Source organism: Rhinatrema bivittatum, chromosome 2 (genome assembly GCF_901001135.1).
Source record: "Rhinatrema bivittatum chromosome 2, aRhiBiv1.1, whole genome shotgun sequence".
In the NCBI taxonomy this organism is placed as follows: domain Eukaryota; kingdom Metazoa; phylum Chordata; class Amphibia; order Gymnophiona; family Rhinatrematidae; genus Rhinatrema; species Rhinatrema bivittatum.
Genome location: NC_042616.1, coordinates 696,645,461 through 696,664,965, shown reverse-complemented (window position 1 = coordinate 696,664,965; position 19,505 = coordinate 696,645,461). Strand labels below are relative to the sequence as shown.

General features: G+C 41.2%; 1 protein-coding gene across 2 annotated transcripts in view; it reads right to left on the bottom strand.

Annotated features, from left to right (window-relative positions):
- Positions 1–19,505, bottom strand: part of RIPK2 (receptor interacting serine/threonine kinase 2) — a 155,418-nt gene that overhangs the window by 7,250 nt on the left and 128,663 nt on the right. For both annotated transcript variants that reach the window (XM_029591619.1, XM_029591620.1), the window contains one exon: positions 6,578–6,724. In XM_029591619.1, the coding sequence (XP_029447479.1) occupies positions 6,578–6,724 (147 nt within the window). The remainder of the gene's footprint in view (positions 1–6,577; positions 6,725–19,505) is intronic.

Below are 19,505 nucleotides of genomic sequence, written 5' to 3'. Positions count from 1 at the left end.
CTGGACCTGACCTTTTGCCTGGACCTGACCACTCTTGCTAGCTGCCTGTCCCAACCTTAGCCTGTTCCTGGCTCCACTAGTCTGCTGCCTGCTCTGACTCCGATGTGTCTTTGGACTTTAATTATCTTCACTGCCGTAGGGATCTGCCAAATCCTGCTGGCCACCAGAACCCAAGGGCTCAACCTGCAGGGGAGGTGGCTAGTAAAGCTGCCAGCATAGGCCTCGTGGGTTCGCCCTTGAAGCTGCGTCAACTATGCCGTAGCAAAAAGGGCTCACATCCGCCACCCTTCACATTAATAATGTGGTCAAAAGTTCATTCTAGCATTTACAAATTATTGATAATTTTTGTCCATTCCTTTTTAGAGAGGGTTGAGTTACTGTAATTCATGCTCTAATATGAGGGCGACTGAACTATTGTAATGATTTATTTTTAAGAGTGCATAAGAAACAGCTTAGTGGATTACAGTTTGATCAAAACATGGCAGCAAGATTGTTAATGCAGGACTTTTAATGAAACTGTGGGACTGTGTTATTACTACTTTGGAAATGCTTTACAGACTTCTGAGAACTGCTAGATTTTTTTTAAGGTGTTTTCTTTAACATATAAAACATTCCTTGCCCAAGGCCCTCAATATCTGAAAGAGAAATTAAAAGTTTATAAATGCTTGTACTCTTTGCTCATTCCAAGATAATCTCCTGTCCATGCCGCCTTTTAATAAGGTGAAATATGAAGAAACTAGAAAATAGGCCTTTTCATTTGCTGCCCCAGGGATTTGGAACTCTATTACTAGAGAGAATAGACAACTAAGGAATTATTTAAACTTCAGAAAGATGTGGAAGACATGGCTATTTACAGCTGCTTTCTCTGGCTAATCTTACTAAGGACTATTATTGTTTTGCAATAGTTCTATGATAATGATAACTGGGTATATTTTTAGGGCTATGTATGTTTCTACCTTTTATGAGTTGGTCTAATGTCATGGGATTAGGTGATTTCTCAAATGATTTCTTTTAGAACTGTTTAAGTGTTTTGAAATGATTAGATTCTGGGTGGGTTTTTGATGATTCTTCAGTTATCTATATTACAGTAGTATTATTTTTTTTCTTTATAAGGGTTTTCTTTATTGAGTTTAACCATTTTATAACAAACAATAAAAGAAAAAATAAGAAATAAGAAAACAAAATAAGGATTCTATATTTTTGTATACAATAAGGATACAGTTTGAATCCCCAGCTCACAGTTTTAGCAATCCTCAGTTGCTCCATATATAACTCATATCATCTCATGAATTTAGAAAGAATTAAGCCAATATTTCCAAATTTTTTTAAATTTGTGCATGCAACCCCTATCCACATCATTGCCTTCTCTTTCAGGATTCTAAGTAAAATGTCTGCATCCAGTCTTCCTTAGATGGTGCCCTTGATTTTTCCAGTGAATTGCTATTGTTCTTCATGCTAAAACTACTGCCAGACTGGTACGAGAAACACCTACACCTTCAACTTCTTTCAGACAATCCAAAAGAAGAGTTAAATGGTTAACAGGAATGACTATATTGTAAACTTTATTAATGATTAATGCAATATTAGGTGAATTTTAAAAGGCCCGTGTGCATAAAATTCAGAGGTTATGCAAATGGTGGGTCCCTGCGCGCGCTGAGTGCATTTTCAAAAAGGCCCAGCCACGCGCGTAACCCACGATACATGCAGAAGTGCCGGGCCAGCTAAAATGGGCATGCTGGGGGCCAGCTGGGACAGCGGCCATTAGGCCCTGTCCTGAGGAAGCACGCGCCAGCAGCCAGCCAGGTGCATAACTTACTTCTGCTGTGAAGGAGCAGGTAAGTTAAAAAACAAGCAAAAAAAAAGATAGGGTTAGTTTAGGGGTCGGGGAGGAGAGGAGAAAAGTGAGGAAGGGTAGGTAGGGTAGGTAGGGATAAAGGAAAGTTCCCTCACAGTTCGCTCCTTAATTGGAGCGGACTGGGAGGGAACTGGACAAAGGTTTGATTGTGCCACTGTGCGTTGATTACAAAATCCCCCCCCCCCCCCCCCGCGCGAATCCCGTAAGAGAGAGAGAGAGAGAGCCTCTGTGGAGGCCCACTGATTTCTGAACTTTTTATACCACTGTAAGAGGGGGCATTATGAACTCGGGAAGAGGTTTGTGGGGTGAGTTGGTTTTACCTTTAGTGAAGATTTTATGTGATTTGGAAGGTTGGAAGGTGAAAGAAGAGTAGATTTATACCATGTTCTCTCTATCTAGCTTGATGCACTATCTACCTAGCTTCAATCAAGCTAGGTAGAGAGAACATTTATTTTATTTATTTATTTTTAATTTTAATATACAGACATTCTTGTATAATATACAAATCATACCGGTTTACATTAAACATGGAACACATCTACTCTTCTTTCATCTTCCATCCTTCCAAATCACATAAAATCTTCACAAAAGGTATTTGTACTGTTCGTACGAATGTCTGTGCTTGTTAAATTGCCCCCTAAAACCCAACTCACCCCACAAACCTTCCCCAGAGCTACAGTGGTAAAAAAGTTAACTTTTTCTGAGTCTCTCTCTCTCTCTCCCTCTCCCTTGCATGAAGCAGCCCAAAATGCAATAAAACATGTCCGGGCACTTCTGAGCTTGCATTGTGAAATTATTGCGGGTGTGATAAGTTTAACACGCATTGCGGTAAAAAAGCTTTGCAATTTGGTATTTGGAAAATTACACTAACCATGCCCCTTTTTATATCACGGCTGCTATTCTCGCAATGTTTTTAGCAAAATGATGAATCTAGGCCAAAGTTAGCTGGATAAACTTCTCAGGTTCATTTAGCTGGGATATTCAGCTACTCTGGTGCAGTGCTGAATATTCACGCCATGTTAAAGTTAGCCAGATAAGCTTGTCCAGCTAACTTTAGGGCAGCTTTTTGGCTGTCCTAAAGTCATCCAGCTATGTTAGCTGGCAAATGCTGAAAATTGGCTTTTATCCAAATAGCTTAGCCAGATAGCCAGGCCTGTCCCAGATACCCTGCCTGCCCCTGAGTTAGCTGGATAACATTTTAGCTGGATAAAAGGTTATTAGCTATCTCAAGGCTGGTTGCCATGACAGGATTTTCAAATCTTGCCATTTGTCTGGCTGAGTGTAAACTTATACATCAATCAAAGAACGGGAACAAAATTGTTCAATCGCTGTCCTAACAAATATTCTTCAAATTGTACTTATATCAATTTATTACTGCTATAATGAAATATTTCAAACTTTTTTTTTTTAATTTTTTTAAAATCTACACATCTGTGGAGAAAATGCTTCATATAGGCAGAAAGATAAGAACATAAGAACACAAGAACATGCCATACTGGGTCAGACCAAGGGTCCATCAAGCCCAGCATCCTGTTTCCAACAGTGGCCAATCCAGGCCAAAAGAACCTGGCAAGTACCCAAAAACTAAGTCTATTCCATGTTACCGTTGCTAGTAATAGCAGTGGCTATTTTCTAAGTCAACTTAATTAATAGCAGGTAATGGACTTCTCCTCCAAGAACTTATCCAAACCTTTTTTAAACACAGCTATACTAATTGCACTAACCACATCCTCTGGCAACAAATTCCAGAGTAACTGTGCGTTGAGAAAAAAGAACTTTCTCCGATTCGTTTTAAATGTGCCACATGCTAACTTCATGGAGTGCCCCCTAGTATTTCTATTATCCAAAAGAGTAAATAACTGATTCACATCTACCCGTTCTAGACCTCTCATGATTTTAAACACCTCTATCATATCCCCCCTCAGCCGTTTCTTCTCCAAGCTGAAAAGTCCTAACACTTTAGTCTTTCTTCATAGGGGAGTTGTTCCATTCCCCTTATCATTTTGGTAGCTCTTCTCTGTACCTTCTCCGCCGCAATTATATCTTTTTTGAGATGCGGTGACAGAACTGTACACAGTATTCAAGGTGCGGTCTCACCATGGAACGATACAAAGGCATTATGACATTTTCCGTTTTATTCACCATTCCCTTTCTAATAATTCCCAACATTCTGTTTGCTTTTTTGACTGCCGCAGCACACTGAACCGACGATTTCAATGTGTTATCCACTATGACGCCTAGATCTCTTTCTTGGGTTGTAGCACCTAATATGGAACCTAACATTGTGTAACTATAGCTTGGGTTATTTTTCCCTATATGCATCACCTTGCACTTATCCACTTTAAATTTCATCTGCCATTTTGATGTCCAATTTTCCAGTCTCACAAGGTCTTCCTGCAATTTATCACAATCTGCTTGTGATTTAACTACTCTGAACAATTTTGTATCATCTGCAAATTTGATTATCTCACTCGTTGTATTTCTTTTCAGATCATTTATAAATATATTGAAAAGTAAGGGTCCCAATACAGATCCCTGAGGCACTCCACTGCCCACTCCCTTCCACTGAGAAAATTGTCCATTTAATCCTACTCTCTGTTTTCTGTCTTTTAGCCAGTTTGCAATCCACAAAAGGATATTGCCACCTATCCCATGACTTATTACTTTTCCTAGAAGCCTCTCATGAGGAACCTTGTCAAATGCCTTCTGAAAATCCAAGTATACTACATCTACTGGTTCACCTTTATAAACATGTTTATTAACTCCTTCAAAAAAGTGAAGCAGATTTGTGAGGCAAAACTTGCCTTGGGTAAAGCCATGCTGACTTTGTCCCATTAAACAATGTTTTTCTATACGTTCTGTGATTTTGATGTTTAGAACACTTTCCACTATTTTTCGCGGCACTGAAGTCAGGCTAACCGGTCTGTAGTTTCCCAAATCGCCCCTGGAGCCATTTTTAAATATTGGGGATACATTGGGGTTACATTAGATACATTAGATATATTAGATATATTAGATATTTTTTATATATTTAAACATTTTCTTTTAAGGAATTGATTGAAAGTTTCATATAATCATGTAGGCGTCCCTGCACCACAGTTGCAACCTCCTCCTCGTGTGAAGTTTTTTTTTTTAAAAGCATTTTTCTTTTTTTTCTTAATTATATTCTGTGACATCCAGTTGAATTATTACTATACATCTACCCTTCTGATTTCCTTCTCACAACAAAAGTAATTCCACTTATGAAGGGAATAAGGGGCAAATCTTTAAACTTACGTGAGGGCGCAGATCTGTTCGCGCAACCTGTCGCAAACAAATCTACGCCTGATTTTATAACATATGTGCGCCGAGCCGAGCAGCCTGCCTCTGTTCCCTCTGAGGCCGCTCTGAAATCAGAGCGGCCTGGGAGGGAACTTTTTTTTTGTCCCCCTTCCTTCCCCTATCTAATCCACCCCCCAGCCCTAACTAAATCCCCCCCTACCTTATTTGGTGGCAGGTGTAACTTGCGCGTGCCGCTGGCTCCCTGCCCCAGCACAGGCCGTTGTGCCGGAGCACTCGGCCCCGCCCTCGGACCACCGTTACGCCTCCAGCCCCATCCCTGGATCACCGCCACGCCCCCGGCACGACACCACGCCCCCAAGGTAGGCTTGGCATGCGCAGGTGGAGGCAGGGGTAGGTTTTCGGGGGTTGCATGCATATCTTACGTGCGCAACCCTTTGAAAATCTACCCCACAGTGTATAGACCCTTCTGTGAGAAACTCAAACTGTTATTAAAGTCCCGACATGCACATGTTTCAGACGTAATCGCTTTTCCTCAGGGAGTCAACTCAATAAAGACAAGACTATAACAGATGATCATTACCACACCATCCCTTGTGTGACTTTCTCTGATATTCTTCTTTTATTTCACTGAATTCACCATTCCTGGTGTGTCCGGAAGTTGGTCTCTTCAACTCTCCATCTTGTCGACACCGGATGTCAACTGACCCAGTACTCAAAAAGGATCCCTTATAAACACCAACCCAGTGTGATTGAACACGTTTGTTCCCATTCTTTGGATTGAACAGTTTTGTTCCCATTCTTTGATTGATGTATAAATTATATATCACTGCTAGGTGGTGTTGATATTTTCAGGTTTGTCACATTAATATTGCCACACAATGGAATCATGGAAACATATTTTCAGTTTTTCCGGATTGAACAATTTTGTTCCCATTCGCTGCTAGGTGGTGTTGATATTTTCAGGTGAGTCTAAACTTAGCCAGACAAATGGTATTAAATATGGACTCTTTCTCATCACCAGTTGGTCAATATATAAAAAATGATTATGATTATGGAAAACAACAAACTGTACCAATAATTATACTCAATGGGGACATTTTTCATAAGTACTCTCATAGATACAAAGCCCATGGGTACGTTCTCCTTTGAAAACTGTCCCTGGAAAAAGTACATGTAGATTTTGAAAATGTAACCTACATGCTGTTTCCTTCCTCACCCTAAACACACCCCTGGAATGACCTTCATGATACCTCCCTAAAGGTATGTGCATTGTTGATCGCCATGTGCATCTTTAGGCAGGTAAGGGCTGGGCAATTTTTAGACAGCCAGTTTACCCAGTTAATAGGAAATTACCTGGGTAAATGGCTTTTGAAAATTGCCCTCCCTGAAACAAAACTCCTATTTAGGGTTGTGTAATATTTGTATTAAAGTGCTTTTTACCTGATATATCTGATCCTGTACATTTCAAGCAATCAGACCATCCATGACTGTATGCATTCAAAGGTTCTGGGTCAGGCAGAGAATATTTCCTAACAGGTGGCAAAATCTTAGCACTTTGAAGACAGGAATTTTCCTCCAAATCTGTCTCTGTAACAGAGGTGTAGAGATTTATCAAGACATAAAAGACACCCAGAAATTATTTTGCACTATTTGTCAAAGTTCATAGCATAAGTTTTAACAAAGTATAATTGACTAAATGCCCCAACCAATTTTAATTTGTTATGAATAGACAAAATTGCTGTAACTCTTTTTTGTACTCTGAAATATAAACAACTACAGTATAGCCATACATTGTTAGGATATTATTAGATTGTTTTCTCATTCCAAGTGATACAAGAGCTGGTTGGCATCACATAGTAATATAGTAGATAACAGCAGGTAATTGGCCCATCCAATTGGCCCACTTATCGTCCTCTTTGGCTCCCTATCATCTTACGTAGATGAACATATGAATTCTCATACTTAAGCCAACACCAGAATCAACCACTCAACCCTATTCCTACCTCTGCCCCATTATCTGTCCCTAGCATGTTTACATTTAGGTGATTTCAATTTGCAGGATGTTGACAGGGACACCCTAGTGGTATTATTTAGAAGCAGGGAGATCCTGGATTCTCAGCAGGAAGAACTGTTCTATCAACTGTTAATGGAACCTACATGTGAAAGGCAATATGGGACCTGGTGCTTACAAATGGAGTGAGCATTTCTGATGTTATAATGGGTGATTACCTGGGATTCAGTGAGCACCAGATGGATTGGTTCAGTATTAGAGCAAAGACAGTGGTAGTTCATTCAAAGGCAAAGGTCCTAGACTAGGAAAACTAGCTTTATTAAGATGGGGGGAGTACCTGAAAAAAGCATTAACTGAGTGGGAAAAACTAGGGAAAATAGCAGAGCAGTGGTCAAAATAAAAAGAAAGTATTACAAGGATGACAACATTTTTGTTAGGAAAGTAAACAAAGGTAAGAGGAAAACAAGGCCCCTATGATTTTTAAGGCAGTTGCTGAAAAAGTAAGGAGAAAAGATTAGTATTCATAAATTACAAGACTGCAGAAAGAAGAAGATAGGCAATGATATCTGGAAAAGCTAAGAGAAGATGGGAAAATAGGAACGCAAAGGCGCAAATGAAAGAAAAAAATAGCCAATATATTAAAAACATGACATAAGCCTTTTTTTTTTTTTAGATAACTTGGTGATAGGAGGAAGTGCAAAAGTGGGATTGTAAGATGCAGAGGTAAAGAAGGCTGACAAGCAGAATGTAGATTTGCTTAACAAATATTTCTGTTCACAATTCTTTGAGAAAGGGCATGGAGTACAAATAAGAATAGAAGTGAGTTAGACCTGCAATAATTTTCAGAAGACTGTGTCTGCAAGAAGCTGGCAAAACTAAAAGTAGATAAAGCAATATGGCAAGATGGAATATATCCAAGGGTATTAAGGGAACTTAGGAAGCTCCACTGTATAACCTATTCAGTGCTTCTTTAGAGTCAGGAATGGTTCCAATTGAATGAAGATAGGTAGATTTGGTTTATCAACACAAACATAAAAGTAAGGAGGAGACTGGGAACTACAGACTAATCAATCTTAGCTAGGTGATGAGAAAATTAATGGAATATCTATTAAAACACAGGATAGTCCTGTTTCTAGAATCCAATAGATTACATACAGCATCCAAGTAATATGGTTTTCTTAGAGGTAGGTCTTGTCAGATCATAATATGATCAAATTTGATTTAATGACTGGAAGAGGAACAGTGTGCAAATCCAAGGCTCTCATGCTAAACTTTCAAAAGGGAAACTTTGATAAAATGAGAAAAATTGTTAGAAAAAAACTGAAAGGAGCAGCTACAAAAGTAAAAAATGTCCAAGAGGCGTGGTCATTGTTAAAAAATACCATTCTAGAAGCACAGTCTAGATGTATTCCACACATTAAGAAAGGTGGAAAGAAGGCAAAACGATTACTGGCATGGTTAAAAGGGGAGGTGAAAGAAGCTATTTTAGCCAAAAGATCTTCATTCAAAAATTGGAAGAAGGAACCAACAGAAGAAAATAGGTAAAGCATAAATGTTGGCAAGTTAAATGTAAGACATTGATAAGACAGGCTAAGAGAGAATTTGAAAAGAAGTTGGCTGTAGAGGCAAAAACTCACAGTAAAAACTTTTAAAAATATATCCAAAGTAGAAAGCCTGTGAGGGAGTCAGTTGGACCGTTAGATGATCGAGGGGTTAAAGGGACACTTAGAGAAGATAAGGCCATTGCAGAAAGATTAAATGATTTCTTTGCTTCGGTGTTTACTGAAGAGGATGTTGGGGAGGTACCCGTAATGGAGAAGGTTTTCATGGGTAATGATTCAGATGGACTGAATCAAATCACTGTGAACCTAGAAGATGTGGTAGGCCTGATTGACAAACTGAAGAGTAGTAAATCACCTGGACCAGATGGTATACACCCCAGAGTTCTGAAGGAACTAAAAAATGAAATTTCAGACCTATTAGTAAAAATTTGTAACCTATCATTAAAATCATCCATTGTACCTGAAGACTGAAGGATAGCAAATGTAACCCCAATATTTAAAAAGGGCTCCATGGGTGATCCGGGAAACTACAGACCAGTTAGCCTGACTTCAGTGCCAGGAAAAATAGTGGAAAGTGTTCTAAACATCAAAATCACAGAACATATAGAAAGACATGGTTTAATGGAACAAAGTCATCATGGCTTTACCCAAGGCAAGTCTTGCCTCACAAATCTGCTTCACTTTTTTGAAGGAGTTAATAAACATGTGGATAAAGGTGAACCGGTAGATGTAGTATACTTGGATTTTCAGAAGGTGTTTGACAAAGTTCCTCATGAGAGGCTTCTAGGAAAAGTAAAAAGTCATGGGATAGGTGGCGATGTCCTTTCATGGATTGCAAACTGTCTAAAAGACAGGAAACAGAGAGTAGGATTAAATGGACAATTTTCTCAGTGGAAGGGAGTGGACAGTGGAGTGCCTCAGGGATCTGTATTGGGACCCTTACTTTTCAATATATTTATAAATGATCTGGAAAGAAATAAACGAGTGAGATAATCAAATTTGCAGATGACACAACATTTTTCAGAGTAGTTAAATCACAAGCAGATTGTGATAAATTGCAGGAAGATCTTGTGAGACTGGAAAATTGGGCATCCAAATGGCAGATGAAATTTAATGTGGATAAGTGCAAGGTGATGCATATAGGGAAAAATAACCCATGCTATAATTACACAATGTTGGGTTCCATATTAGGTGCTACAACCCAAGAAAGAGATCTAGGTGTCATAGTGGATAACACATTGAAATCGTCGGTTCAGTGTGCTGCGGCAATCAAAAAAGCAAACAGAATGTTGGGAATTATTAGAAAGGGAATGGTGAATAAAACGGAAAATGTCATAATGCCTCTGTATCGCTCCATGGTGAGACCGCACCTTGAATACTGTGTACAATTCTGGTCGCTGCATCTCAAAAAAGATATAATTGCGATGGAGAAGGTACAGGGAAGTGGAATGGAACAGCTCCCCTATGAGGAAAGACTAAAGAGGTTAGGACTTTTCAGCTTGGAGAAGAGACGGCTGAGGGGGGATATGATAGAGATGTTTAAAATTATGAGAGGTCTAGAACGGGTAGATGTGAATCGGTTATGTACTCTTTTGGATAATAGAAAGACTAGGGGGCACTCCATGAAGTTAGCATGGGGCACATTTAAAACTAATCAGAGAAAGTTCTTTTTTACTCAACATACAATTAAACTCTAGGATTTGTTGCTAGAGGATGTGGTTAGTGCAGTTAGTATAGCTGTGTTTAAAAAAGGATTGGATAAGTTCTTGGAGGAGAAGTCCATTACCTGCTATTAAGTTCATTTAGAGAATAGCCACTGCCATTAGCAATGGTAACATGGAATAGACTTAGTTTTTGGGTACTTGCCAGGTTCTTATGGCCTGGATTGGCCACTGTTGGAAACAGGATGCTGGGCTTGATGGACCCTTGGTCTGACCCAGTATGGCATTTTCTTATGTTCTTATGTTCTTATGACAAATCTAATCAATTTCTTTGGCTGTGTGATCAGTGTGTTAGTTCAGAGGAGAGTGCTAAATGTAGTATACATCGATTTCAGCAAGTCCTTTCACAGAGTTCAACATAGGTGACTTATAAGTAAGAGCAGCCCTGGATTTGTCAATAAGCATACATTAGGCCATTGCTTTGGGTGGCAAATATTTAGGGGCAGCAAGATGGATGAAAATTTGCGTCCTTCCAATTCTTCTGATTCTCATTCAGCAGAGAACAGCTCTTCTGTACTCTGTAACAACCCCTTACAAGAGGTAGGGAGATGACAGCAACAACAGTGCCTAGGGGTGACAAAAACCTAAATCAGTCACTGGGTATAAGCCCTAAAGTAATTTACTAAATTAGAAACTGGTTGAATGGGATGCAACAAAGGGCAGTAGTAAATAGAATTCTCTCTGAGAAAAGGGGGTGACCAGTGATGTGTCATAGGGATCAGTCCATAGTCTAGTTCTGTTGCATGTCCTGACTGTGTGAGTGCCACAACTGGGCCTGCTCACCACACGCTGCCCTCAACCAGCTCCGTTCTCGCCGCTACTGCAAGCTCCCGCTATCCCTGTCGGTCACCACGACCTTCTCCGCTTCCTTCATGCCACAGGCCTCGCAGCGGAGCTCCCACTGGGGATCTGCATCTAGGGCCGCCTCGGTCACGCCCCTAGGCGTGCGCGTGGCCGACATGCTCCAATTTAAAGGGCCAAGTGCAGGAACACTGATGGGGGTGTGGATTGATGACATCACCTAAAGGCCCTATATATAGCGAGGTTCTGTCCCCAGGTCCTCGCCTTGGCAATCGGGTTGACACCATGGTGTAGTAAGCTTGCCTAATCCTTGTTCCAGTGTTTCCTTGTTCCAGTGTTTCCTTGTTCCACCATCTCATTGTTCCTGTCTCCTACTCAGGTAGTAACTTCTTGGACTGATCTCTGGTACTGACCTCTGCCTGCCTGACCATTCTCTTGTCTGCTGCCTGGAACTGACCTCTGCCTGCCTGACCAATCTCCTGTCTGCTGCCTGGAACTGACCTCTGCCTGCCTGACCATTCTCTTGTCTGCCGCCTGGAACTGACTACTGCCTGCCTGACCATTCTCTATGTCTGCTGCCTGGAACTGACCACTGTCTGCCTGACCGCTCTCTCGTCTGCTGCCTGGAACTGACCCTCGCTTGCCTTGACTATGCTCGGACTGACCTTGGTATTGACCCCTGCTTTGGCTAACCACTTCTGGACTGATACTCTCTTGCGCTTCACTCGGACACTCTCTTCTGGCCTACTGTGGCTGCCAGACCAACCTGCTTGGAATTCACCCGTGGCCTTCACCTGACTAGACCCACAGGTGCCGCCTGCCTCACGCAGAGTACCTTCCTGAACTGTTCCCTCCCTGAGGTCTCCGGAACTTCCAGTTTGGGTCTAGTCCATCCTCTCTGCATCAGCCACGTACCCTTGCTCGTGGTGGGCACACCCCTCCGTTACCTCTCCGGGAGACCATCTGAGGCCCACCTAAGTTCAGGTGGTCCAGGTACCCAAGGGCTCAACCTGCGGAAACCCCGGACTGTTATTAGCGAAGCTCCAGCTAGCCTCTGTCTCCTCGTGTGCTCCGCCTCCTGGTGGTGGGCGCTCTCTGGGTCTGACCAGAGGGCCGTAGCAATCCTGTACCAGGCCAAGGGTCCACCTCCAGTGCAACAAGTTCTTTTTAACACTTTTGTAAGTGATATTGCAGAAGGGCTGTTGGGAAAGGTTTGTAATTTTATAGATGATACCAAAAACTTTAACTGGATAGACAACTTGGAAGGTGTGGAAAACATCAAGAGGGATCTAGTGAAGCTTTAGGAATATTCTAGAATTTAGCAGGTAAGATTCAACTCTAAAAATGCAGAGTTTTGCATTTGGGTTGTAAAAACGTGAAGGAGCAGTACAGCATAGGGGTGAATATCTTCTGTGCAAGATGAAGAACATGATCTGAGGGTGACCATATCTGATGGACAATCAGGTAGATAAAGTGATGGCAAAAGCCAGAAGGATGTTTAGGTACATCAAAAGAGAAATATCCAGTGGTAAAAAGGAAGAGATATTGCTTCTGTATAAGTCTCTAATAAGACCTCTATGGAATACAGTATACAATTCTGGAGACTGCTCCTTCAAAAGGATATAGACTGATTGGAGTCTATCGAGGGCAGCTATAAAAATGGTTAGTCATTTTCATTGTAAAGCAAATGGGGTTAGACTTGAGATCTGAACATGTACATCCTGGAGGAAAATAGGGAAATGGGAAACATGATAGAGCTTTACTTTCTCCTTCCGATTTTCGGTCAGTAGTGCAATCTCTTCTTTGGCCAACAATCATTTACTGCAATGTCCTGTTGTTAGGACTTCTGAAGTATCTCTTAAGAGCCTTACAAGTCCTTTTGAACTCTGCTCCTCAGCTCATTTTGAGCTGAATAGGACGGAACACATTTCTTCTATCCTTAAAGACCTCCAGTGGCTACGGAAAGAACAGAGAATCCACTATAAAACTGCATTTTTAATTCACAAAATGCTTAAAATGGACTCTTTTCCCGGGATTAATCAACTTCTACATGTCTATAATCTGTACCAAAATCTGAGATCCTAACAGAAGTCTTTAGACGTTTCTTCTGTTCGCCAAATCTGCCTCACCAAATCTCGAGAGAGATTATTTTTTGTTTCTGGTCCTGTGTTTTAGAATTCCTTGACTTTTGAGTTGAGAACTACTGAGTGCACTAAAACCTTTAAATGTTTGCTAAAAACACATTTATTCAGGCAGGCTATAAGATACTGGAGTTTCTTTTGTATCCTTCTGGAGTCCAAGATTTTGGTCACCTCATACTGAGTATCCTCTTCAACCATATCTGAAGGTCAAGATGGAGGTCTAGATGGCCAGAACAAAATACCCAAAACCATCTTACGGCCTCTTCAATTACTACAGAACGCAGCAGCCAGAATCCTCACCGGTCACAAAAGAACTGACCCCATCACTCCAGTGCTAAAATGTTTACACTGATTACCGGTAGAAAAAAAGAATCGAATATAAAACGCTAACCATCATACACAGGACATTACACAACAGTGAAGGCACAGGCCTAAACAACATTATCCAGAAACACTTCTCTCAACACAATACAAGAGCATCAAACAAATCACAACTAAACATACCATCAGTCTCAAATGCCAAACTGACCACTGTAAGAAACAGAGCCTTTTCAATAGCAGGGCCCCTCCTCTGGAACTCACTACCTGAACACTTAAAACTACAGAACAACACTAAAATATTTAAAAAAGATCTCAAGACCTGGCTCTTCAGACAAGCCTTCAAAGACGGGATCGGCTAATCACCCACTCCACAAAGGACACCACATACTATTACTGATAGTTAAACACTACTACGTATAGTTAATATCTTTACAACTAACATTTCTCTACAACTGATGATAACCCTAATCTGTTGTTAAATAAGCTGTTAGCTTTAACCATTCTGTATTCATTGCTATAACCTCTCCTTATCTGTTATTATTCTAGTTATGTTGTTATACCAGTTGTTTCCTCAACTGTATTTCGTTGTTTTACCTGTAAACTGTAGTGAAGGCATCTATCTAAACTTCGGTATATAAAAGCGTATAAATAAATAAATAAAAAAAAATGACGGGCTTTAAAAAGGAGACATTGAATACGTCATGTACGTGAAGTGTGGGTGGTAATTTTAGCTTATAGGCCATACTCCCAATCTGGCGTACTACCGGAAAAGGCCCTACACAGCAAGGAGCAAATTTGAGTAAAGGCATGCAAAGTCTTAAATTCTGGGTACTTAACTAGACGAGATCCCCCCAGTTGTAACTGGGGTAGATGTTGTCATCTTTTATCCACTTGGATCTTAGTATGGGTAGCAGCTTGTTCCAACGGTCAATGAGTTGATTGCCACATACTGATTAATGTTCCTGACCTTTCAAGTTGGTGGCAGGAATTGTTACTGGTGTGGCTAACAATATGGGTATCCGAGTGTGCCTACTACAGACTAGGAAAAATGGAAAGGATCTAGTAGCTTTACTGGCTTGATTGTTTTGGCAGGCCTCTGCCTAAGGAAGAAGGGAAGCTCAGTTATCTTGGCGTTGGTTGATATAGGAATAAAGGAAACCTTTAACACTGAAAGTCTGTTCAGTCTGTCCATTGGATTGGGGGTAGTAAACGGATGGAAAATCCAGTGTAATTCCAAATGTTTTGTACAATGACTGCCAATAACATGCGATAAATTGAACCCCATGATCAGAAAGGATGTGAAAGGGAAGTCCGTGAAGGGGTTGAATGAATAACTCAGCCAACTCCGGAGCAGAGGGTAAACCAGGTAGAGGCACAAAGTGGGCTATCTTAGGGAATCAGTCCACAATTACCTATATTGTGGTGTTTCTAGCAGAAGGTAGAAGATCGGTGCTAAACTCCTTTGCTAAATGTGCCCAGGGCTCTGTAGGCACAGATAACGGGGTTGTGTAAGCCCAGGGGTCAAGCTCATGAACTCTTATTTGCCGCACACACCGGGCACGATTTTAAATAGCTTTTTACATTCTTCTGCACCTGGGGCCACCAGTAATACCGGATGGACATCCGTAATCTCCTCTTAACCCCTTGTGGTTCAGCCATCTATAAGTCATGAACCCATTTTAGCACATGCTTCTGAAGTCAGCGAGAGACTACAGTTTTCATTCGGGGTACTGTGAAGATCGCCTTCAGTACAATCTTGACTGGATCGATTGATATGGCCAGGTATTGCCAATGGGTTCTCGGAGTCGAAGCAGCAAGATAACACGTTGGGCCACCGATTCTTTTTGGCTAGGTGATATTGAAGCCTGAAGTCAAATCCTCCAAGCCAGCCTAGGGTTCAGGCGTTGAGCTTGTGACAAATTCTTTAAGTTTTTATAATCCGTATATATCTTGATTTGATGTTGGGCTCTTTCCAACAAGTAGCACCATTCCCCCAGGGCCAGCTTTATGGTAAGTATCTCTCGATCTACGATCACATAATTTCTCTCTGCAGGAAAGAATTTCTTCAAAATATGAACAGGTCACCATACCCCTTATTAATGTGTTGCAGAAGGATATCCCCCACTCTGAGGGTAGAGGTATCGACCTTGATCATGAATGGTTTATTGGGGTCTGGGTGGCGTAGACAGGGGTCCCACGTGAATTCCTTTTTGAGACACTGGAAAGCCAGTAGAGCTTCTTCATTCTAGTCATGAGGGTTCCTCCATTTCTGGGTTAAAGCTGTGAGGGGAGCTGCCAATGAGGAGAAGCCATGTACATATTGTTGATAATAATTTGTGAAACCTAAAAACCTCTGTAGACCCTTGAGACTTGTGGATTGAGGCCATTCCAATATAGCCAATAATTTTGCTGGGGCCATGCGTAGACCAGTCTGGGAGATGATGTACCCTAGAAATGGAAGTTCAGTCTGTGATTCATTTATAAAGCTCCTGGCCATGCCGGAGTCCAGGAAGGCCATAAAATGTATTATAGTTTTGTTCACAGTCAGGCTTACTGGCAGTAAAATTTGTGAAGAGGTAATTCATCAACCTAGGGTGGCCTCCTCTACCATTCCTAGGCCCAGGAGTTTCCCAACTTGATAGGGCCCCAGACTGCATAGTGACTGAGGCAACACAATATAAACACAGTTTCAAACTTCTGCATCGCTGAAGTTCCTCAAGGTAAGTCTGAGATGATCCACCTGCATCGGTTCCTCAATGGGATTAGACAGAGTCTGTGCTCTGGAATGAACCATGGGTCACTGAAACTGTGGTGCTAGATGTATCAGGGGATGGGCTTGTCTTCATTCTCGAGCACACTCATGGAAACAGAAGTTTCCATGAGTGTGCATGGCCAAGCGAATGAGCTCCACCAGGGATCTGGGTATTTCTCATGCTGCAAGCTCATCCTTGATGGCCTCTGATAGGCCTTGCTGAAAGATTTCCACCAGGCTGTTATCACACCACCATACTTGAGGCTAGTGTCCAAAACTGGACTTCATATTCACCCACAGTTCGGGAACTCTGCCGAATCTGTAAAAGGTCAGATTCAACTGAAGTTGTTTGTCCTGGTTCATCGAAGATGAGGCAAAATTCATGGAGGAATCTATCTAGGTTTTCAAAAATGGGATCTTCCCGCTCTCACAGTGGGAAAGCCCAGGTAAGGCCTGTTCCTCCCAGCAGGGATATTATGAAGGTTACCCTGGCTTTATCGGTAGGGAAGAGGGCCGCCTGAAAGGTGAAGTGCATATGGCACTGGTTAATAAACACTCGATATTTCTGTGGGTCACAGAGATAATCACTGAAACATCAGAGAGGGGGGTGCTGGAGCTGGTAGTGGAAGTAGTTCGGGTGGCGCTGACTGTGGAGAGTGCATCCATTTGGACTGCCAATCTTTCCAAGATCCCCAGTATGCTCTATTGCTGCTGGATTCATTGTGCTTACCGGCAATAGCGTGGAGCGCAGCCATCTCTGCCAGGTCCATGCTCTCAGAAAACTGTATGGAGGGCAGCCCTTGCTGTTGTCATAAACCCTTTCGGATTGGTTAGAGGCGATGTGGACCCCTGTGTGGAATGGTAACCAAAGTGCCACAAAGGAAAGTCTGAGTGTCTATCTTGTCCACAGGCAGAGACAGTCTAGGTCCAAGCACTGATTAGATCAGGCGAAAAGCAAAAGAGTCTGATAGAAGATCCAGGGTCAAGGCAGGCAGCAGGCAAGCAAAATCCAACACAGTCCAAGGTTAAGGCAGATAGCAAACAGGCAGAGTCCAGAAACTTAGAATGTAAGCCCTCTGGGGATAGGGAAATACCTAAAGTATCTAAAGGAGGCTGTAGAATGAGGAGTAATGAGATGAGGGTGAAAAGGGGTAGAATCAGGAGTAATCTAAGGAAAGATTTCTTGACAGAGAGGGTGGTGGAAGCATGGAACGAATTTCCAGTAGAGGTAGAATTCAAGAAAACATGTAGCAAGCACAGAGGATCTCTGGAGGAGAAGAAGGCATTGCAAATATAAGCAAGAGGTGTAAATGGAGAGACTGGATGGGCCAAATGGTGTTTATCTGCCATTATGTTCTATGTTTCTACATTCCTTTACAGTGCTGTCCTCTGTCACCTTTGCTGACAGGTCATTCGGGCACTGTCGTCTTCTTTTTTGGTCCTTAAAAGTCTCATACTAAATCCAACACCAAGGTCTCCTCCTGTGTCTTACCACCAAGCTTGGTAATACATGAAAGCTTGATAATAATTCAGATGTCTCCAAAACCAATGAGGCTGTTGCTAAAAACATCACCTTTAAAGCTTATCATCTGAAATGGTTAGGCAGCATTTTTGAGAAGTCACGCATCTGTATTTCACAATGTATTATCCAAAGGCCAGCCTGGCCAGTCTAAGCCTGCCGCTGGACTCTAGTCTGTAAATATTCTTCCATCAGTGAGAGAGAGCCAAAGATGTTGAGTAAAAAATCAATCCTTATATTTCAAAATACAAAACAAAAATAGCATATGGTACCAGTTGACATGGTAGTCAAACAATTTTATCAAGCCTCTGGAGTTCAGAAACCTCTGAAAACTGATTAATGTTACTATTCATTGATGTTTGAATAACAGGTTGAAAACTTTTGAGCAATGCACTGATTTCTATTTTTTTTTCTGTACCAAAGAAGATACTGAATTTATTTTAAGTTCACTTTGCTGTGGCTGTGCCAGTCACAGGATAAAAATTAAAAATGATCACCTGTAACAAGTTTAATACATTTTGAGGGTAATTTGATAAAAATCATTCATAAGAAAATCGGAAAACACATGCTTACATTACACCAATTTTCAAGACCAATTTCACATATGTTTGCTTTGAAAATTAGCCCACCAGTGTGCACGTACTGAAACATGTGCTTTCTTTTAGAGTGGAGATATACACTACTTTATAAACTACGTGGCTTCCGCTGCACAGTATACTTACTTATGCCTTTATGTGCTGATTTAGGCACACTACTGAAAATTACCCTTTCATTGTGGTTTAAATATTATGAGGTCAATATTCAAAGCTGGCCGTTTAAGTAACTTAACCGGATATAACTTTTCTGGTGAAGTTACAAGGTATACTCATCGGCACAGCTATGTTGCTGAATATACACATAATCATTTAATTTTGCCATATAAGTTATAACTAGTTAAGTTTAGACCTGCTCCATAACACGTCTAGGTTAGCTGAATATGTGGCTAAGACTGAATATCGGTAGTTAGTTGCATAAGTTACGTGGCTCACACGCTCCACCCTGATCTGCTCACTACACGCTCACAACTCATCCGGCTAACTTCTTAGCTGAATAAGTGATTTATGTGGTTAAAGTGGAGGTAACTGAATGTAGGTACATATTCAGTGGTCGCTGCTTAGCTGCATAAGTTACACTTTTCCAGCTTTATACAGCTGAATGCGCCTTAAATATTGATCTCTATATTGAAACAAATTCAGAGCTTTACATGTAAAGAAACATTTTTTATTGGAATACTTGAAAATGTAAATACAATACCTGATAGCATGTACTATATTTTTTAAAATGTAATTACAGAAAACTGGCACTCATTTTAGTACACGTAAAGAACAGTGCATGATATGCCATAGCATTCCACTCAGCTACTTCACCAGAGTTTAACTTTTTTCCACTGAGGTCATTGTGGCACCTCCATTTTCACTGTCAATATCTGCAGAATCACTAGCACTACTTCTTGTAGGGAACTGGGTATGGCCCTCCTGACGTTCCCACATGTTGTCTCTAG